This window comes from Hypanus sabinus, chromosome 7 (assembly GCF_030144855.1).
Source record: "Hypanus sabinus isolate sHypSab1 chromosome 7, sHypSab1.hap1, whole genome shotgun sequence".
NCBI classification, from domain to species: Eukaryota; Metazoa; Chordata; class Chondrichthyes; order Myliobatiformes; family Dasyatidae; genus Hypanus; species Hypanus sabinus.
In genome coordinates this window covers 75,496,320-75,516,670 of record NC_082712.1, presented here as the reverse complement: position 1 = coordinate 75,516,670, position 20,351 = coordinate 75,496,320, and the positions used below count along the sequence as shown (strand labels likewise).

At 45.3% G+C, this 20,351-nt stretch overlaps 1 protein-coding gene across 1 annotated transcript in view; it reads right to left on the bottom strand.

Annotated features, from left to right (window-relative positions):
• The window catches only part of bnc2 (basonuclin zinc finger protein 2), a 283,605-nt gene that overhangs the window by 79,043 nt on the left and 184,211 nt on the right, over positions 1–20,351 (bottom strand). Inside the window, exon 5 of the mRNA XM_059976307.1 lies at positions 1,833–3,769. Within this exon, the coding sequence (XP_059832290.1) occupies positions 1,833–3,769 (1,937 nt within the window). The remainder of the gene's footprint in view (positions 1–1,832; positions 3,770–20,351) is intronic.

Sequence of the window (20,351 nt, the reverse complement as noted above, 5' to 3'; positions counted from 1 at the left end):
ATTTTCTGTAACTTTAAGCTTGATCCAGGGCCAAGTTGTGGTGTCAAGGAGTAAAGCTGAGAATGACTGATAACGGTTCTCAGTGGGCCTGGACCAGACTCGACACATGGGCAGCATGAATGAGTGGAGAGCTTTGCAGGAGATGGACCTAGAGAGATATGGCAGCAAGAAACCACTTGTAAGAGACAACCCATCCAGATCATCACCACCTTATCAAGGGTAACTAAGGATGGGCAGTAAATGCTGACGCTTTATGGACGCTCACATCCCATAAATGAATGAATGAATGAATGAATAAATAAATATATATTATATATGTTATTATTGCAACCATGTGATTTATCTATATGGGCAGGAGTTGACAAAGTAAGCTGCTAAGCTCAGTATGCATGGCTATGGCTGTTGGTATAGAGGCCCTGGCAAAGGGACAAAGCACTGCCTGCATACAGAAAAATGATCAGAGGAGCCTGAAAGAGGTTACAAAACAATGCGACAATTCTCACATGATCAGTCCATTTGTGACTTGTATGGTCCTTGGAATCCAGTTTGTGTATGTTTGCACGTGTGTATCTGAGCGGGAGAGATTCATGTGTTTGTGGTGAGATCGTGTATGTCACTGAGTGTCTTTTGTAAGTACAAATTGTGCTTGTGTCTGAATGTGTGTGCGCGTGTGTGTGTGTCTTGGTGGTTTGATTGTGCTTGAGAGTTGTGTTTATGTGATTGTGTGTGTTTCTGTGCACGTGTGTTGCTGTGTGTGGATGAGGCCCACTGTGTGTTGTGGGGTAGGAATAGAATGATGAGAAGATACACACGATCGGACTTTCAATGCATCTGGATTTTGTCAAGAAGGGAATGGGCCACAGGATGGGAAGGACTATGGTTAGTCCCTGGTAAACTGGTTGAGACAATACGCTGAGGGAGAGTTAACTTTAAGATACCTTCATTGTAAGCTGCCTCCACCTCTCAACAACTATTGATAATGTGACACAGAGCAACTCTCCAGAGAGTGCAGCCAAACTCACAGCTGTGGTCTTCATAATCCAAGAGGATATGGATGTTAAAGTGTTATATTCTGGACATTTTATCCCACTTTAAAATTTTTATCTCCTCAGATCTCCCCTTTCTGCATTTGTTCTATTCCCGAGTTTATATTTTGTTGTCATTTTTTGAGATATTGTCCATTCCCAATTGTCCACAAGAAGTGGTACCTGACTTTATTGACGACTGAGTGGCTTGCTGGGACATTACCAAGGGCAATTAAGAATCAACCACAATGAGCTGGAGCTGGAGTTCCACAAAGATCAGACTAGGTGAGAATGGCAGACCTCCTCCTTGGAAGATATTTGGTACAGGGAATGAGATTTATTATCAAAATCCAGTAATTCCAAGGTCACGTTCTAAGCTAATGTTATAAGCTTCTTTTTCCACAGATGTGCCTGATTTACAGAGTATTTCCAGCACCCATACTGGATGTCATATTCCTAAAACCTACAATGATAAATCTCATTCTCCGTTTCTTAATCCTTCCTCTTTTAAATTGCCTCATTTTCTCTCGGCTTCTTTTCACAGGAAAACAATTGTTAGGAGCCTGGAGACAAATACTCATCATACCATTTTACAGGGAACTTCTTAAAGTGTAAAACTGCATGATCACATCCAGATTTTAAAACAATGTCTTCCCTATTTCTTTATAAAGCTTAAACATAAATCTACAATTATTTTATTAGAAAAGCAGTAAAAATTTAAATAAACTGAGAGAAAACATTTCATCACATCATTAAGAGACAACACATAGTTAAATCTATTCAAGCATAAATCAGAAAGGACTCTACCTGTCTCTGCTCCTGCGAGATGGGAACGCTGCATTACAGCCTTCCACTGTGCAAACATGCATCTCCTTCAGGTGAACGTTCTTGTAGTGTAATTTCACACTGTAAGAGCTTTTGAAGCTCTTCTTGCAGACGTAACATATCTTGGGATCAGGACTGGAGCACAGTTCACTCTCCGGTGAGTACTTCTGGGGGCTGCCATATCCCATAGAAGAGGCAAAGCTTTCTTGGAGGACGGCCATGTTCCCAGCTCCTCCATTGTACAAGCCATACTGGCTGATGCTATAGAACATGTCATAGGTTGGGTCACTGAACTCCTCCTTTATTTTAATGGTTTGTGGAGGAGGGGAAATGCAGTCTTTATCTTCAGTCTTGCTGCTTGACATTTCTTCCTTATCAAAGATCTCTCTGTGTGTCTGCTCCTCATTTTCTGTGACATCATCGCACATTTTGGATTCTGAGCCTTCAGAATCATCCTCAAAATCGCGATCTTGCTCATGATCCTCAGAAGTTATGCTCCCCATCTTTTTATCCTCAAAGCCGCCAAGGCTTCTCTCATCGTCTGCCCTCCTGCTGCTGTGCATGTGGATAGTAGGGCCATTGCCATTGCTCATTTCCTCGTCATGAATGTCACTGTTGATATGATTCTCATTGACCTGATCATCTTCATCGAACTCATCGTCTGCACCAATCAACTCCTTTTCTATCTTGATGGGCATACTTGACTTGCGAGACTTTTTCTTGGGGGCAAGTTCAGGTGCTGGTTCCTGGACCGTGGACGGGTGCTGCTCTGGGCCACAAGACTGCTCATGGTTAACTACAGCTGGCAAGATGGGGCTGGTAGGGAGTGAGTTGGGTGGGCTCACCATTTCACCAGGGGTCAGCAGGCTCCTGTAAAATGGAGGGACAGGCTGCACTGTTTTTAATGATGGGAACACCAGCGGGCTTTGAAGAACTGGATCCACTGAGGGTGAGCTGAAGCCAAGGGATGGTCGCCCAGGAGATGAAAGATTCAGATTTGACTTGATGCTGGATATGACAGGAGTGGCAGCTCCAGATGTGGCTCGAATGAGGTCCTTGTCTCGGTTGTTCCTCAGCATTGGCATGTGCAAGCGGGGGTTAGGATTGGCACTATGTCGATTGCGACTCCTCAGGGAACTGAAGACCATGTTGCAGCCTTCGATGGTACACCTGTGCTTGATCTTCAGATGCACCGCATTGTAGTGGATCTTGAGAGTGCCTTTGTCGTAGAAGGTCTTCCCACAGGCATTGCAGACCACTCGGCCTTTCCTTGGGGTCAACCCATTCCTTCGCATCCTCTGGATCTTTGCATTCAGAATGCTGGCTTTGGAGTGATCCGATTTGACGGGGTCATTGGCAGGTGCTGGAGGGTTAACTGGGCAGATGCTCTTCTGCTCGCACTTGGGCTCAATGTTGATTATGCTGCTGAGCGCATTCCTGTTGCCCGATTGGTCACCTCGGAAAGGTGAAACAGAGACTTCAGACTCACTGCTCTCCACGCGTTCATTCTGGATGGGGAGGTTAGGTTCCCTCAGTCTCAGGCTTGGCTGTTCAAGCATGACCCCATTAGGAGGGAGGCCAAGCAGAGGAGCGGACACAGGATTTATGTATTGAAATGGAAGCAGGAAGGCCAGGCTGTTGGGGATGTTTTCAAAATGATGGATGCTGGAAGGGTTGCTGTTTTCTAGGTGAGCAAGGAGACTGGGGCTCCTCGTCCGATTGTTGCCTTCTATAAAAGTCCTGATGTCAGAATCTGCTTTGGAAGTCGGCACTGCCACAGCCTGCCCTTCTTTCTCCTGGATGGCCATCAGCTCCACAATGGACTTGGTTTCTCCGAATCTCAGGAACTGCTGGAGGGTAATGATCTCCTCTTCCCGCGACATGATTGCCCAACGATCCAGCACCTTGCCTGCAGCATCCTTCGGGCCATATCGAGGAAACAACAAAGGCAAAAACAAAAAAAAATCTTATTGATTCTGCATAATTACAGCAGTCTTATTCAGAAGATGCTACAACTGTCCTACTGATGAAACAGAGGCCCAGGAGCAACATGCAAAGATTGTTAATGCCATTCGACCTACAAAGCAAACTTTTCTGCCATGCACATGGGGTAATTAGGTTGACTATTAGTGAAACAGACAGAGTTTAATAATGTCAAAGCAAATGCAATGGAAACCACTGGGACTCTATGAAATATACCAGCTAAGATCCTGCTATTACAAAGACAATAATTTCTTTTAGTTGTAGATATTGAATATATATTGCTTATTAATATGGAACACTTGCTGTGTAGACTCAAGGTAAGTCTGCATGATAATCCTTACAATTCCGATGGTATGGGAGGAGGAATGTTTACAAGCAACCACCTTTTTCTGTTGCTGTGCATAAGACATGAACTTGTAACACCATAAATTAAAATCGTAACAAAATATGTTAATATGCCAGGTAAAGAACAGAGATATTGTAGTGGCAGCAAATCACAGCAAGAAGCTTTCATGATTGTCGCAGGACAGTCAGTTGTACACACACATTAAGTCTGGCTTTCATCTGCTGTGGATTGGACACAAAGAGTGCAGGGTCAATCATGGTGCAGAAGAGGACCCGACAGGACTATTTTCCTAAATTAGAAGGAAGCATTAAAAATCTACTTATGCAATGTGGTTTATTCTTTTTTTTAATCATCATGCATGTACCAATAAAAAAAATAATTTTGACTGAGAATAATTAAAGCTCTTGCTTTTAACTATACATTAAAATATGTTTCACTGCTTTCAGATTACTATTAGTTTGCTTTGATAGTGCCAGATACTTGATGTTATGCATTAGTTTCACTCTGGATAAGCACAATGTAACGTGTTACCAATATCAATCTAGTCTTCCTAAATAATATTTCTTTCCAATGTAACAGGTCAGTCTTTCTGATTCTGGATTTGAAGATTGCTGAAGGGCAATCTTCTATTGTTTTCAATCCTAATATTGACCTGGGCAAGGACAAATTCAGGGTCACATTCAGGGTGGAAAACTCACTTGAAAGCTCAACCCTAAGAAGCTTCTGATCCTTATACATCCCGTAAGTGTTTCTCTGATTAATAATATGCTTGTACCCACTAATATTTTCCAGGGATTTAGGTGCCTGTCAGTTTATTGATCCACTGACATCAATAGATCAGAAGGAAAACATAATTAGTATTGCTCTTTATTAAGGCTAAAAGATCTTTAAAAACTGGACACCAGGAAGACACAATTGGCTCTTCCAGGATCACATGACATGCAGATTCACTTACTCTTTCAGTTCAATTCACTCTTCCAACAAGTTATCTTGTAGATCAACTAGAACCACGTCTGAAGGTTGAAGGAAATCAATAGCTGAACTTTATTTAGTCAGTTGACTTTGGTGGGAGAAGAGAACAAATGAGTAATGTAGAAGACTTGTCCAAAACAAGCAGAAAGGCCATGATCTGCTAGAATGTTGGTTCAACCAATCAATAACCTAACAACAGCCTTGTTCTCTTAGCCTTTCAACAACAATCCAAAAGTAGACAGAAACAGGACCAGGTCACATGGCCCTTGAAGACCGCCCCACCATTCAATATCATATGACTGATCTACGTTGGCCTTAACTCCTCTTATGTGCCTGGTCCCATAAGCCTCAATCCCTTAATCTTTTAAATAATTATTTATCTCCAGCCAAAATATGTCTTAATGATCTGACATCCACCACCCTTCCAAGCAGAAAATTCGAAGGATTCACTACCCTCAGAGAGAAGTCATTTCTATGCACTTCAGTTTTAAATGAATGTCCACTTATTTTGTAGCCATGTCCTCTCGTTCGGGACTCTCCCACTAGTGAAAACATCTCAGGATCTACCCTATCAAGCATCTCCTTAGGGATCTTACATGTTTAATAATCCTTCTGAACTCCAAGAAACACAGACCCAAGTGGTCAAGCCTCTCTTGGGAGGACAACCCTTTCATTCCAAAAAATAGCTTTTAAACTGCCCAGTAAGGAGACTATAATGGTGCACACTATTCCTGGTAAGGCCTTGCCAACTATTATAAAACTTGGACTTCAACCCTTTCACATTAAAGAGAAGCACGTTGTTTACCTCCTTATTGGGCCTGTCTGCTATCATCGTCATCATCACGGACCCCCACCACCCAGGTCACGCTCTCTTCTTGCAGCTGCCATCAGGAAGAAGGTACAGGAGCCTCAGAACTCACTCCACCAGTTTCAGGAACAGTTACTACCACCCAACTATCAGGCTCTTAAACCAAAGGGGATAACTGTCTTCTGTATTCTGGTTGAATGCCCAAGTTGGTAGCCTTTCATTGATTCTGTTATGGTTATTATTCTATAGATTTATTGAACATGCCCACAATCTCAGGGTTGTATATGGTGACATATATGTACTTTGATTAATAATTTTACTTTGAATTTTGAACTTTTTGTGACCCAGGCACTAGTACATCTAAATCTCTCTAAACATCATTCATATGCAGTGTTCCCTGTTTAAAGAATAATCCGTTTTTGATACCTCTTATCAAGTGTCTGATCTCGCACTTCCCCAATCATGTCCTTCCTAGAGAATGACAGTTAGCACTGCTGGCTGTTTGGAGGCCTGTGGTACCCCCAGCAAGGTGATCATCTCCTTTTACTCTCTAAACTCTAACCATATGATCTCATTTGAAGAGTATTTTTCTATTTATATTGAGATACAGCGTGGAATAAACCCTTCTAGTCCTTAAAACTGTGCCAGCCAGCAATCCTGATTTAACCCTAGTCTAATCAAGAGACAACTTACAATGACCAATTAACCTACCAACTAGTACATATTTGGACTGTGGGAGGAAACCAGAGCACCCAGAGGAAACCCACGAGGTCACAAGGGGAATGTGCAAACTCCTTACAGACAGCGATGGGAATTGAACCTGGGTCACTGGTACTGTTAACCATTATGCTAAAAACTAAGCTTCCTCAAATGCTACTGCACTGTATTCTGGGCTATCCTTCCTCTTGAACATTGTAGTGGACTGCTTAATTAATATCACAATGCCATCTCCTCTATTAAGCAATTTCCACACCATACTTATCCCATTCATTGCTGAAGTTAAAAACAAGTTAGTGGTTTATTGCTCTGCAAATGAAATGTAATAGAGGACAAAGAACTGGTATTTAGCATCGAATCCACATCCAATAACCAGAAATGAAGGCACGTAGACTATCTACTGCATGCTCAGGTTGCCAGTCTTCCAGGACTGGCCACTTACAGAAGCAGAGAACAATTAAAAATCAATTGTGGACTTTAGAAATACTATTGAACACTTGTCTTTGTTGCATTCAATCAACTGAAGGGACAAACAGGAGTTGTCCAACCAGTGAAGAAAGGCTTTGTTCACTCGTCATGGGCTGTCCAATGATGCTCAGTTAAAAACCAAGAGCAGTACAAACCAGCTTTGCACTGTAGGAGGAAACCGGAGCTCCAGGTTGAAACCTGAACGGTCACCAGGAGAACATACTAATTCCTTACAGACAGCGGTGGGAATAGTTTTGCCAGGAACATGCTACAAATTACAATGGGAGGAATCTGGTTCTGCTGGGGCGGAGAGTTGATTTATTCAACTTTGATCATTAATTTAAGCTTTCTCCCTTCCTTCTACATTCACATGACATTAACAGACTGCCCTAAAGGACAACCTCTTAGATGAAATGCATCAACCTGAGGTCTGATTCTGATACAAAATTGTGGACCAAGATCACAGACAAGCAGCAGCTTGTTGTGATTATCATCAAACTCGTATGTTGATCTGAGGCTGGTGAGAACTGACATTAAATAAGCTTGCATAAATCCATGAAAGATGGTTCCCCTCCAAGGGCTGAGGTCCACACGATACAATAATACTCAGGCAGCTCAGAAAACTGTTTTCAATTTCTGCATGCCATTTCAAAAAAATCATCTTTAAGTAATTTCCTGGATCAGATTCCAGAACAGCTTTTAAATGTACTGACCCAATCCTGTTGAACACAAACAGGCACAAAAACAGAGAGAAGTAAATGGACTGCAATAAACAGATAGACATGTGCATGATGCACTCTTAGCCTACAGTACATTCAATGTGATGTGAAATGTTTGTACAGTATCATACAGTCTGGACTCATTTTCAATATGTCCACATCCAAATATGGAGATGTTCACCTTCTCAAGTTTAACAAAAATTCAGAAAAACTGTATTTCCCTGTCACCGAGAGTAACTGAGGTCAAGGGTGGAGATACATGGGGAAGAAATAAACACAAAAGGGAAAATGGATGAGACTAATGACAGGAAATAGTGAAGGTTTGGGTGGATTTTGGATGGAACTGGAGGTACAGGTGGATTTTGGATGGAACTGGGGGTATGGGTGGATTTTGGATGGAACTGGGAGTATGGGTGGATTTTGGATGGAACTGGTACGGGTGGATTTTGGATGGAACTGGAAGGTATGGGTGGATCTTGGATGGAACTGGGGGTATGGGTGGATTTTGGATGGAACTGGGGGTATGGGTGGATCTTGGATGGAACTGGGAGTATGGGTGGATTTTGGATGGAACTGGGGGTATGGATGGATTTTGGATGGAACTGGGGGTATGGGTGGATTTTGGATGGAACTGGGGGTATGGGTGAATTTTAGATGGAACTGGGGGTATGGGTGGATCTTGGATGGAACTGGGGGTATGGGTGAATTTTAGATGGAACTGGGGGTATGGGTGGATTTTGGATGGAACTGGAGGTACGGGTGGATTTTGGATGGAACTGGGGATACGGGTGGATCTTGGATGGAACTGGGGGTACGGGTGGATTTTGGATGGAACTGGGGGTACGGGTGGATTTTGGATGGAACTGGGGGTACGGGTGGATTTTGGATGGAACTGGGGGTATGTGTGGATTTTGGATGGAACTGGGGGTATGTGTGGATTTTGGATGGAACTGGGGGTATGGGTGGATTTTGGATGGAACTGGGGGTATGTGTGGATTTTGGATGGAACTGGGGGTATGGGTGGATTTTGGATGGAACTGGGGGTATGGGTGGATTTTGGATGGAACTGGGGGTATGGGTGAATTTTGGATGGAACTGGGGGTATGGGTGAATTTTAGATGGAACTGGGGGTACGGGTGGATTTTGGATGGAACTGGAGGTACGGGTGGATCTTGGATGGAACTGGGGATACGGGTGGATTTTGGATGGAACTGGGGGTACGGGTGGATTTTGGATGGAACTGGGGGTACGGGTGGATTTTGGATGGAACTGGGGGTATGGGTGGATCTTGGATGGAACTGGGGGTATGAGTGGATTTTGGATGGAACTGGGGATATGGGTGGATCTTGGATGGAACTGGGGATATGGGTGGATCTTGGATGGAACTGGGGGTATGTGGATCTTGGATGGAACTGGGGGTATGGGTGGATCTTGGATGGAACTGGGGGTATGGGTGGATTTTGGATGGAACGGGGGGTATGGGTGGATCTTGGATGGAACGGGGTATGAGTGGATCTTGGATGGAACTGGGGGTATGGGTGGATCTTGGATGGAACTGGGGATATGGGTGGATCTTGGATGGAACTGGGGGTATGGGTGGATCTTGGATGGAACTGGGAGGTATGGGTGGATCTTGGATGGAACTGGGGGTATGGGTGGATTTTGGATGGAACGAGGTATGGGTGGATTTTGGATGGAACTGGGGGTATGGGTGGATTTTGGATGGAACTGGGGGTACGGGTGGATATTGGATGGAACTGGGGGTATGGGTGCATTTTGGATGGAACTGGGGGTATGGGTGGATTTTAGATGGAACTGGGAGTATGGGTGGATTTTGGATGGAACTGGTACGGGTGGATTTTGGATGGAACTGGAAGGTATGGGTGGATCTTGGATGGAACTGGGGGTATGGGTGGATTTTGGATGGAACTGGGGGTATGGGTGGATCTTGGATGGAACTGGGAGTATGGGTGGATTTTGGATGGAACTGGGGGTATGGATGGATTTTGGATGGAACTGGGGGTATGTGTGGATTTTGGATGGAACTGGGGGTATGGGTGGATCTTGGATGGAACTGGGGGTATGAGTGGATTTTGGATGGAACTGGGGGTATCAGTGGATCTTGGATGGAACTGGGGATATGGGTGGATCTTGGATGGAACTGGGGGTATGGGTGAATTTTAGATGGAACTGGGGGTATGGGTGGATTTTGGATGGAACTGGAGGTACGGGTGGATTTTGGATGGAACTGGGGATACGGGTGGATCTTGGATGGAACTGGGGGTACGGGTGGATTTTGGATGGAACTGGGGGTACGGGTGGATTTTGGATGGAACTGGGGGTATGTGTGGATTTTGGATGGAACTGGGGGTATGTGTGGATTTTGGATGGAACTGGGGGTATGGGTGGATTTTGGATGGAACTGGGGGTATGTGTGGATTTTGGATGGAACTGGGGGTATGGGTGGATTTTGGATGGAACTGGGGGTATGGGTGGATTTTGGATGGAACTGGGGGTATGGGTGGATTTTAGATGGAACTGGGGGTATGGGTGGATTTTGGATGGAACTGGAGGTACGGGTGGATTTTGGATGGAACTGGGGATACGGGTGGATCTTGGATGGAACTGGGGATACGGGTGGATTTTGGATGGAACTGGGGGTACGGGTGGATTTTGGATGGAACTGGGGGTACGGGTGGATTTTGGATGGAACTGGGGGTATGGGTGGATCTTGGATGGAACTGGGGGTATGAGTGGATTTTGGATGGAACTGGGGATATGGGTGGATCTTGGATGGAACTGGGGATATGGGTGGATCTTGGATGGAACTGGGGGTATGGGTGGATCTTGGATGGAACTGGGGGTATGGGTGGATCTTGGATGGAACTGGGGGTATGGGTGGATTTTGGATGGAACGGGGGGTATGGGTGGATCTTGGATGGAACGGGGTATGGGTGGATCTTGGATGGAACTGGGGGTATGGGTGGATCTTGGATGGAACTGGGGATATGGGTGGATCTTGGATGGAACTGGGGGTATGGGTGGATCTTGGATGGAACTGGGAGGTATGGGTGGATCTTGGATGGAACTGGGGGTATGGGTGGATTTTGGATGGAACGAGGTATGGGTGGATTTTGGATGGAACTGGGTGTATGGGTGGATTTTGGATGGAACTGGGGGTACGGGTGGATCTTGGATGGAACTGGGGGTATGAGTGGATTTTGGATGGAATTGGGGGTATGAGTGGATCTTGGATGGAACTGGGGGTATGGGTGGATTTTGGATGGAACTGGGGGTATGTGTGGATTTTGGATGGAACTGGGGGTATGTGTGGATTTTGGATGGAACTGGGGGTATGGGTGGATTTTGGATGGAACTGGGGGTATGTGTGGATTTTGGATGGAACTGGGGGTATGGGTGGATTTTGGATGGAACTGGGGGTATGGGTGGATTTTGGATGGAACTGGGGGTATGGGTGAATTTTGGATGGAACTGGGGGTATGGGTGAATTTTAGATGGAACTGGGGGTACGGGTGGATTTTGGATGGAACTGGAGGTACGGGTGGATCTTGGATGGAACTGGGGATACGGGTGGATTTTGGATGGAACTGGGGGTACGGGTGGATTTTGGATGGAACTGGGGGTACGGGTGGATTTTGGATGGAACTGGGGGTATGGGTGGATCTTGGATGGAACTGGGGGTATGAGTGGATTTTGGATGGAACTGGGGATATGGGTGGATCTTGGATGGAACTGGGGATATGGGTGGATCTTGGATGGAACTGGGGGTATGTGGATCTTGGATGGAACTGGGGGTATGGGTGGATCTTGGATGGAACTGGGGGTATGGGTGGATTTTGGATGGAACGGGGGGTATGGGTGGATCTTGGATGGAACGGGGTATGAGTGGATCTTGGATGGAACTGGGGGTATGGGTGGATCTTGGATGGAACTGGGGATATGGGTGGATCTTGGATGGAACTGGGGGTATGGGTGGATCTTGGATGGAACTGGGAGGTATGGGTGGATCTTGGATGGAACTGGGGGTATGGGTGGATTTTGGATGGAACGAGGTATGGGTGGATTTTGGATGGAACTGGGGGTATGGGTGGATTTTGGATGGAACTGGGGGTACGGGTGGATATTGGATGGAACTGGGGGTATGGGTGCATTTTGGATGGAACTGGGGGTATGGGTGGATTTTAGATGGAACTGGGAGTATGGGTGGATTTTGGATGGAACTGGTACGGGTGGATTTTGGATGGAACTGGAAGGTATGGGTGGATCTTGGATGGAACTGGGGGTATGGGTGGATTTTGGATGGAACTGGGGGTATGGGTGGATCTTGGATGGAACTGGGAGTATGGGTGGATTTTGGATGGAACTGGGGGTATGGATGGATTTTGGATGGAACTGGGGGTATGTGTGGATTTTGGATGGAACTGGGGGTATGGGTGGATCTTGGATGGAACTGGGGGTATGAGTGGATTTTGGATGGAACTGGGGGTATCAGTGGATCTTGGATGGAACTGGGGATATGGGTGGATCTTGGATGGAACTGGGGGTATGGGTGAATTTTAGATGGAACTGGGGGTATGGGTGGATTTTGGATGGAACTGGAGGTACGGGTGGATTTTGGATGGAACTGGGGATACGGGTGGATCTTGGATGGAACTGGGGGTACGGGTGGATTTTGGATGGAACTGGGGGTACGGGTGGATTTTGGATGGAACTGGGGGTATGTGTGGATTTTGGATGGAACTGGGGGTATGTGTGGATTTTGGATGGAACTGGGGGTATGGGTGGATTTTGGATGGAACTGGGGGTATGTGTGGATTTTGGATGGAACTGGGGGTATGGGTGGATTTTGGATGGAACTGGGGGTATGGGTGGATTTTGGATGGAACTGGGGGTATGGGTGGATTTTAGATGGAACTGGGGGTATGGGTGGATTTTGGATGGAACTGGAGGTACGGGTGGATCTTGGATGGAACTGGGGATACGGGTGGATCTTGGATGGAACTGGGGATACGGGTGGATTTTGGATGGAACTGGGGGTACGGGTGGATTTTGGATGGAACTGGGGGTACGGGTGGATTTTGGATGGAACTGGGGGTATGGGTGGATCTTGGATGGAACTGGGGGTATGAGTGGATTTTGGATGGAACTGGGGATATGGGTGGATCTTGGATGGAACTGGGGATATGGGTGGATCTTGGATGGAACTGGGGGTATGTGGATCTTGGATGGAACTGGGGGTATGGGTGGATCTTGGATGGAACTGGGGGTATGGGTGGATTTTGGATGGAACTGGGGGTATGGGTGGATTTTGGATGGAACGGGGGGTATGGGTGGATCTTGGATGGAACGGGGTATGAGTGGATCTTGGATGGAACTGGGGGTATGGGTGGATCTTGGATGGAACTGGGGATATGGGTGGATCTTGGATGGAACTGGGGGTATGGGTGGATCTTGGATGGAACTGGGAGGTATGGGTGGATCTTGGATGGAACTGGGGGTATGGGTGGATTTTGGATGGAACGAGGTATGGGTGGATTTTGGATGGAACTGGGGGTATGGGTGGATTTTGGATGGAACTGGGGGTACGGGTGGATCTTGGATGGAACTGGGGGTATGAGTGGATTTTGGATGGAATTGGGGGTATGAGTGGATCTTGGATGGAACTGGGGGTATGGGTGGATTTTGGATGGAACTGGGGGTATGGGTGGATTTTGGATGGAACTGGGGGTATGGGTGGATTTTGGATGGAACTGGGGGTATGGGTGGATCTTGGATGGAACTGGGGGTATGGGTGGATTTTGGATGGAATTGGGGGTATGAGTGGATCTTGGATGGAACTGGGGGTATGGGTGGATCTTGGATGGAACTGGGGGTATGCGTGGATTTTGGATGGAATTGGGGGTATGAGTGGATCTTGGATGGAACTGGGGGTATGGGTGGATTTTGGATGGAACTGGGGGTATGGGTGGATTTTGAATGGAACTGGGGGTATGGGTGGATTTTGAATGGAACTGGGGGTATGGGTGGATTTTGAATGGAACTGGGGGTATGGGTGGATCTTGGATGGAACTGGGGGTATGAGTGGATTTTGGATGGAATTGGGGGTATGAGTGGATCTTGGATGGAACTGGGGGTATGGGTGGATTTTGGATGGAACAGGGGGTATGACTGGATTTTGGATGGAACTGGGGGTATGAGTGGATTTTGGATGGAACTGGGGGTATGAATGGATCTTGGATGGAACTGGGGATACGGGTGGATTTTGGATGGAACTGGGGGAATGAGTGGATTTTGGATGGAACTGGGGGTATGGGTGGATTTTGGATGGAACTGGGAGTATGGGTGGATTTTGGATGGAACTGGGGGTATGGGTGGATTTTGGATGGAACTGGGGGTATGGGTGGATTTTGGATGGAACTGGGAGGCATGGGTGGATTTTGGATGGAACTGGGGGTATGGGTGGATTTTGGATGGAACTGGGGGTATGAGTGGATTTTGGATGGAACTGGGGGTATGGGTGGATCTTGGATGGAACTGGGGGTATGGGTGGATCTTGGATGGAACTGGGGGTATGGGTGGATCTTGGATGGAACGGGGTATGGGTGGATTTTGGATGGAACTGGGGATATGGGTGGATCGGATGGAACTGGGGGTATGAGTGGATCTTGGATGGAACTGGGGGTATGGGTGGATCTTGGATGGAACTGGGGGTATGGGTGGATCTTGGATGGAACTGGGGGTATGGGTGGATCTTGGATGGAACTGGGGATATGGGTGGATCTTGGATGGAACTGGGGGTATGGGTGGATCTTGGATGGAACTGGGGATATGGGTGGATCTTGGATGGAACTGGGGATATGGCTGGATCTTGGATGGAACTGGGGATATGGGTGGATTTTGGATGGAACTGGGGGTATGAGTGGATTTTGGATGGAACTGGGGATATGGGTGGATCTTGGATGGAACTGGGGGTATGAGTGGATCTTGGATGGAACTGGGGGTATGGGTGGATCTTGGATGGAACTGGGGGTATGGGTGGATCTTGGATGGAACTGGGGATATGGCTGGATCTTGGATGGAACTGGGGGTATGAGTGGATTTTGGATGGAACTGGGGATATGGGTGGATCTTGGATGGAACTGGGGGTATGAGTGGATCTTGGATGGAACTGGGGGTATGGGTGGATCTTGGATGGAACTGGGGGTATGGGTGGATCTTGGATGGAACTGGGGGTATGGGTGGATCTTGGATGGAACTGGGGATATGGCTGGATCTTGGATGGAACTGGGGGTATGGGTGGATTTTGGATGGAACGAGGTATGGGTGGATTTTGGATGGAACTGGGGATATGTGTGGATCTTGGATGGAACTGGGGGTATGGCTGGATCTTGGATGGAACTGGGGATATGGGTGGATTTTGGATGGAACTGGGGGTATGAGTGGATTTTGGATGGAACTGGGGATATGGGTGGATCTTGGATGGAACTGGGGGTATGAGTGGATCTTGGATGGAACTGGGGGTATGGGTGGATCTTGGATGGAACTGGGGGTATGGGTGGATCTTGGATGGAACTGGGGGTATGGGTGGATCTTGGATGGAACTGGGGATATGGCTGGATCTTGGATGGAACTGGGGGTATGGGTGGATTTTGGATGGAACGAGGTATGGGTGGATTTTGGATGGAACTGGGGATATGTGTGGATCTTGGATGGAACTGGGGGTATGGTTGGATCTTGGATGGAACTGGGGATATGGGTGGATCTTGGATGGAACTGGGGATATGGCTGGATCTTGGATGGAACTGGGGATATGGGTGGATTTTGGATGGAACTGGGGGTATGAGTGGATTTTGGATGGAACTGGGGATATGGGTGGATCTTGGATGGAACTGGGGGTATGAGTGGATCTTGGATGGAACTGGGGGTATGGGTGGATCTTGGATGGAACTGGGGGTATGGGTGGATCTTGGATGGAACTGGGGGTATGGGTGGATCTTGGATGGAACTGGGGGTATGGGTGGATCTTGGATGGAACTGGGGGTATGGGTGGATCTTGGATGGAACTGGGGATATGGCTGGATCTTGGATGGAACTGGGGGTATGGGTGGATTTTGGATGGAACGAGGTATGGGTGGATTTTGGATGGAACTGGGGGTATGGGTGGATCTTGGATGGAACTGGGGGTATGGGTGGATCTTGGATGGAACTGGGAGATATGGGTGGATCTTGGATGGAACTGGGAGATATGGAAGGATTTTGGATAGAACTGGGAGTATGGGTGGATCTAGGATAGAACTGGGAGTTATGAGTGGATCTAGGATGGAACTGGAATTCTGGTACATATTTCATGGGCTGAAAGACCTGTTTATTGATCTTAAATTTCCTTAAGTTTCATCTTACACTGCGTACAGTAGCAGTAAGAAGCGCCCTTACACTATGAATGGTATCCAGTTGAAAATATTCTGAGCTGCACTTCTGTAGCAGTGTTTGTAGATATGGAAGAGTGCTGTGATGAGTGGGAAGAATAGAATTTAGTGCAGAGAGAGCACAAGATAGGAATTCAAAGACTGGAAGCCTTTGCTTTAGAGGAGCAATTGGAGAAGTCTTTGGAAGACTTTCTAGCAATAAACTTTTTTGGTGCTGTATGTGAATACATTGTCTGTCCTTCCCATATATATATTCACTTCATGCAATACTTCTCCCATCAGCTGGGAAGCTGGTCCAGAAGGAATGCAAATATCCTGCCTATAGGCAACAGCAATGTAATCATGCATTGAGAGATAAGAACAAGGAAGGCATTGTAAACCTGAGCTGCGGTATTCCACCCAGCAGATGCCTTAGCGGGAATTGAAGAAATTCACCAAATGAATGAAGACATACTCAAATATCACTGCAACCTAGATCTGATTGTTTTTGTTAGGACACTGCAGAATAAAGGTGAAACGATTAAAGCACCAACCTATACCTTCACTGGTTTAAAGATGATTGGAAGATTTACATTGCTATTGCATTTTGTAAACCTCAGTACAGCCCCTGTATCTTCATCACCCAATAACAATAACATTGCAATCATCTTTTTCAGAAGTTGGTTGGGGTGATCAGAAATCACGACTCCAAGAGAACTCCTGTGTTCTTCTTTATAATGATAGCCTGTCATCTTTTGCTTTACCTGTGAAAACAGATACAGGAATACAAATGGTGCAAGACAGCAATAAAAATTGTGCTGCACTCCCTCAATATTGACCAGGCATGAGTACTGACCCTTTGTCAATGCAGTTATCCCACTATATAGCCCCCATAGCATCCCCTTGTACTGCTACTTCAACATCAATAAGCTCTCATTTCCCAGCTCTCCAGCAATACATTATGCTCTCAGTTCTGCAGGGTGAAGTTATCCGAGGTTAATGGGCACAAGTGCACCTTGAACCCATCGCCCTTCAACTCAAGTGTGAAAGAGTGACCAAGTGTCCAATGGAATAATGGCTGACCTGCAAAGCAGTATCTCAGCGAAGTGCAAAGAAGATGTAAGTGCATAGGAAAAGATCCTTAAGCCAGGAAATGGTAATACTGAGCTCTGATTCAAAGTATAAGGAAAGACTAGGCAGTATAATGGACTCTCCCTGCTTAAACCTACCAGATTGCAAAATATTTAGGATAAACAGGCTCACAAAAATTGTCAATTACAGACAAGACAAAATATTAGCCCATATGAAACTGATAGAAATACTCTGGACTAAAACATAGCATGAGTTCAGGCCAGAAACATATTTGCTCAGGATGCCTATCATGAGTATATTCTTTACCAACCTTGAGGATAACCTCCCTTGCAGTGGCTGACATTGAGGCAACATTTATGATTGGCACCATTCCCTATGCGTGAGCATGTTGCAATAACTTAGTGCGAGAATTGGCAGCGCTGATCTCATTTGCACCTACTTCCTCTCACTGTCATTATAGGCACAGCTTCATTAAGCATAATGCCCTGAAATCTGGTCAGCAAACACCCACTTGTATATTCTTGCTTAATTTGCTTGTCATCTTTGGAGATCAACCAGCTGCTTTGACAACATAAAGGGTATATTTGTTAATGATTATTGATGCTGTGACTTTTACGTTACAAAGATAATGGGGGATTGCTAGAACAAAAACTGAAGCATTCAAACTGTTTTATAGGCAGAAGTGTGAACCAGAAATACAGGCAAGTTTTCATTCAAAACAATAATATTATCAACGCAGTACAGAATTAAACTAATTCCCGTTTTACTTTTCCATGTATGCTATTGATGGAAATTATATTTATTGTCCTCATTCTGCTTGCAAACTGCACCTCTGATTTTTCAAATCCCTGAAGCTCTTTTCCACTTGTAGTAGATTATGGAAAATCTACTCCACGCCTACTCAGATAAAACAGTTAAGGGCGAAGTAACTATGGGTTTAAAGCTACACTGGCCATTACCAGTGAATTAATCACAATTAACCCACTCTCATCTGCAATGGCGTATGTTAATGTGCAGGAGAAGTCAAGGCGAGATGCATATCCACAAGCAAGACAGTCAGGCCCATGAAAATACAGAACATACGAAGTGAGATACACCCACATTTATGAAACTAGCCTTGTGGAATGTGTTGTACCATTACTTTCCCCTGAAGCTATTCTTAAACAGCATGGAAATTTAATTAGGGATCAGTACCCATGCATCACAGTGAAATTCCTAAACCTGTAGCCCACAATCAGATAACAAAAGTGCATTGATAGGCAAAGTATTTCAATGGTTAACTTGATTGCTTTATATCTGGTGGTGAAATGAAACTCCTTCACCCTGTTCCAACCTTCAGTGGGCAGTGACATTATACAAACCAGCCAATGACTCAACCTCCTGGCCATATGACAAGAGGGCAAATGTCACTGGAGAAACATTTTTGACTAATGCATATCTACAGATACAACTTGGTAAAATGAATCCACCATAAGGATTTGTTTGAAACTCAATGATATAACGACAGCAATTTCAAATCATTCATAAAGAAATGAGGCAATGAGTGTAGAAAATGTTCAGAGCAACCTTTGATAATCCAAATGCACCATGTGAATGAAAGAGATCTGGTAACACTGTGGCCGTTTATATTTTAAAACGAATGTGTGTAGATCTTGATAACTTTGCTGCAGAAGTGTGAGCCAAACTCAAAAGTTCTCCTATTTGCATAATTTATTCACCATTTCATTCTCAATGCTTCATTACATAATTTATTTATTCATGTATGGAATTTATTCAATTTCTAAGCAAAATCTTTTAATAAATCACGTGGCTTCTGTCAGCAAGTTTTTGAACCCTTGAGATTGTGGAATAGATTCTCTCCTTGAACTTAGACCAGGAGGTATAGCTCCGGGAGAGGGAACACGTAGTCTGATGAAGTGTTTTTAATCCTGAATGCAGAATGGACCAGAAAGGGTCTAACTAAAGGCTTGAACGCACTATCTATATACCCATCAGACTGAGGATGACGTTGATATGGTTTGAGCTAGATAATTTCAACAGCTGGGGAACTTCAGTTAGCTGCAATGCCATCAGGCTGATGAGAAGGGAGGGAAATAATCAACAATGTTTGTTCCTAACTTCATTCTGAGACTCAGACAATAAAATGTTCAAGTGGACTTTTGTTAAGGTAGACACTTAACTCCCAATGTACAGCTCCTTCCTTCCCTTCCTTGACCTGCCCACATAATGGAAGACCACGGGTTGGAAAAGTGAATTGTGCTTCTCTCCCCACAGCCCCTGCTTAGCTGCAAAGTATACCACCTTACCATGACAAGATCTGGGAGATTAGGCTGTCAGATCATGGATTACTGACCTACAATGGTTTTAGATAACTCCGTTGAGGTACTGCAGGAATAAAATGACATATTAGAAATGTTTCAGAAGTGTATGCTAACACATTGGCTCGCAAGCTAAAACAGGTTGAGTACCCATTTTCTGAAATTTCAAAATCTAAAGACCTTGAAATTCAAAATGTTTCTGAGCATTGACATTATGTCACAAATGGAAAACTCTACAAGGTGCTGGGAAGGTTCCTGGGTGATGCGCAGGTCTCTGCACACCACAGACAGTTCTGAGAAGCGATCTTACATATAGAATAAATGGAAGTGAATGGAAAATAGAAAAACTGCATAAAGCAGAAAATGAAGATCTTGATTGTGTATTGCAAAAGTGGATTCATCAGCATCAGGGAGAACATATGCTGCTTAATGGAGTGCTGATCATGAAACATCTATCACAGCTGACTGAAAGTTGAAGATAATTGTGAATATTCAGCAGGCTGGTTGCAGAAATTTAAGAAAAGGCACAACATTAAGTATTTAAAGATTTGTGGTGATAGAGTGTCAGCTAATCAAAAAGCATCAGAGAAACAGTCCTGACGGAGGGTCTCAGCCCGAAATGTTGACAGTGCTTCTCCTTAGAGATGCTACC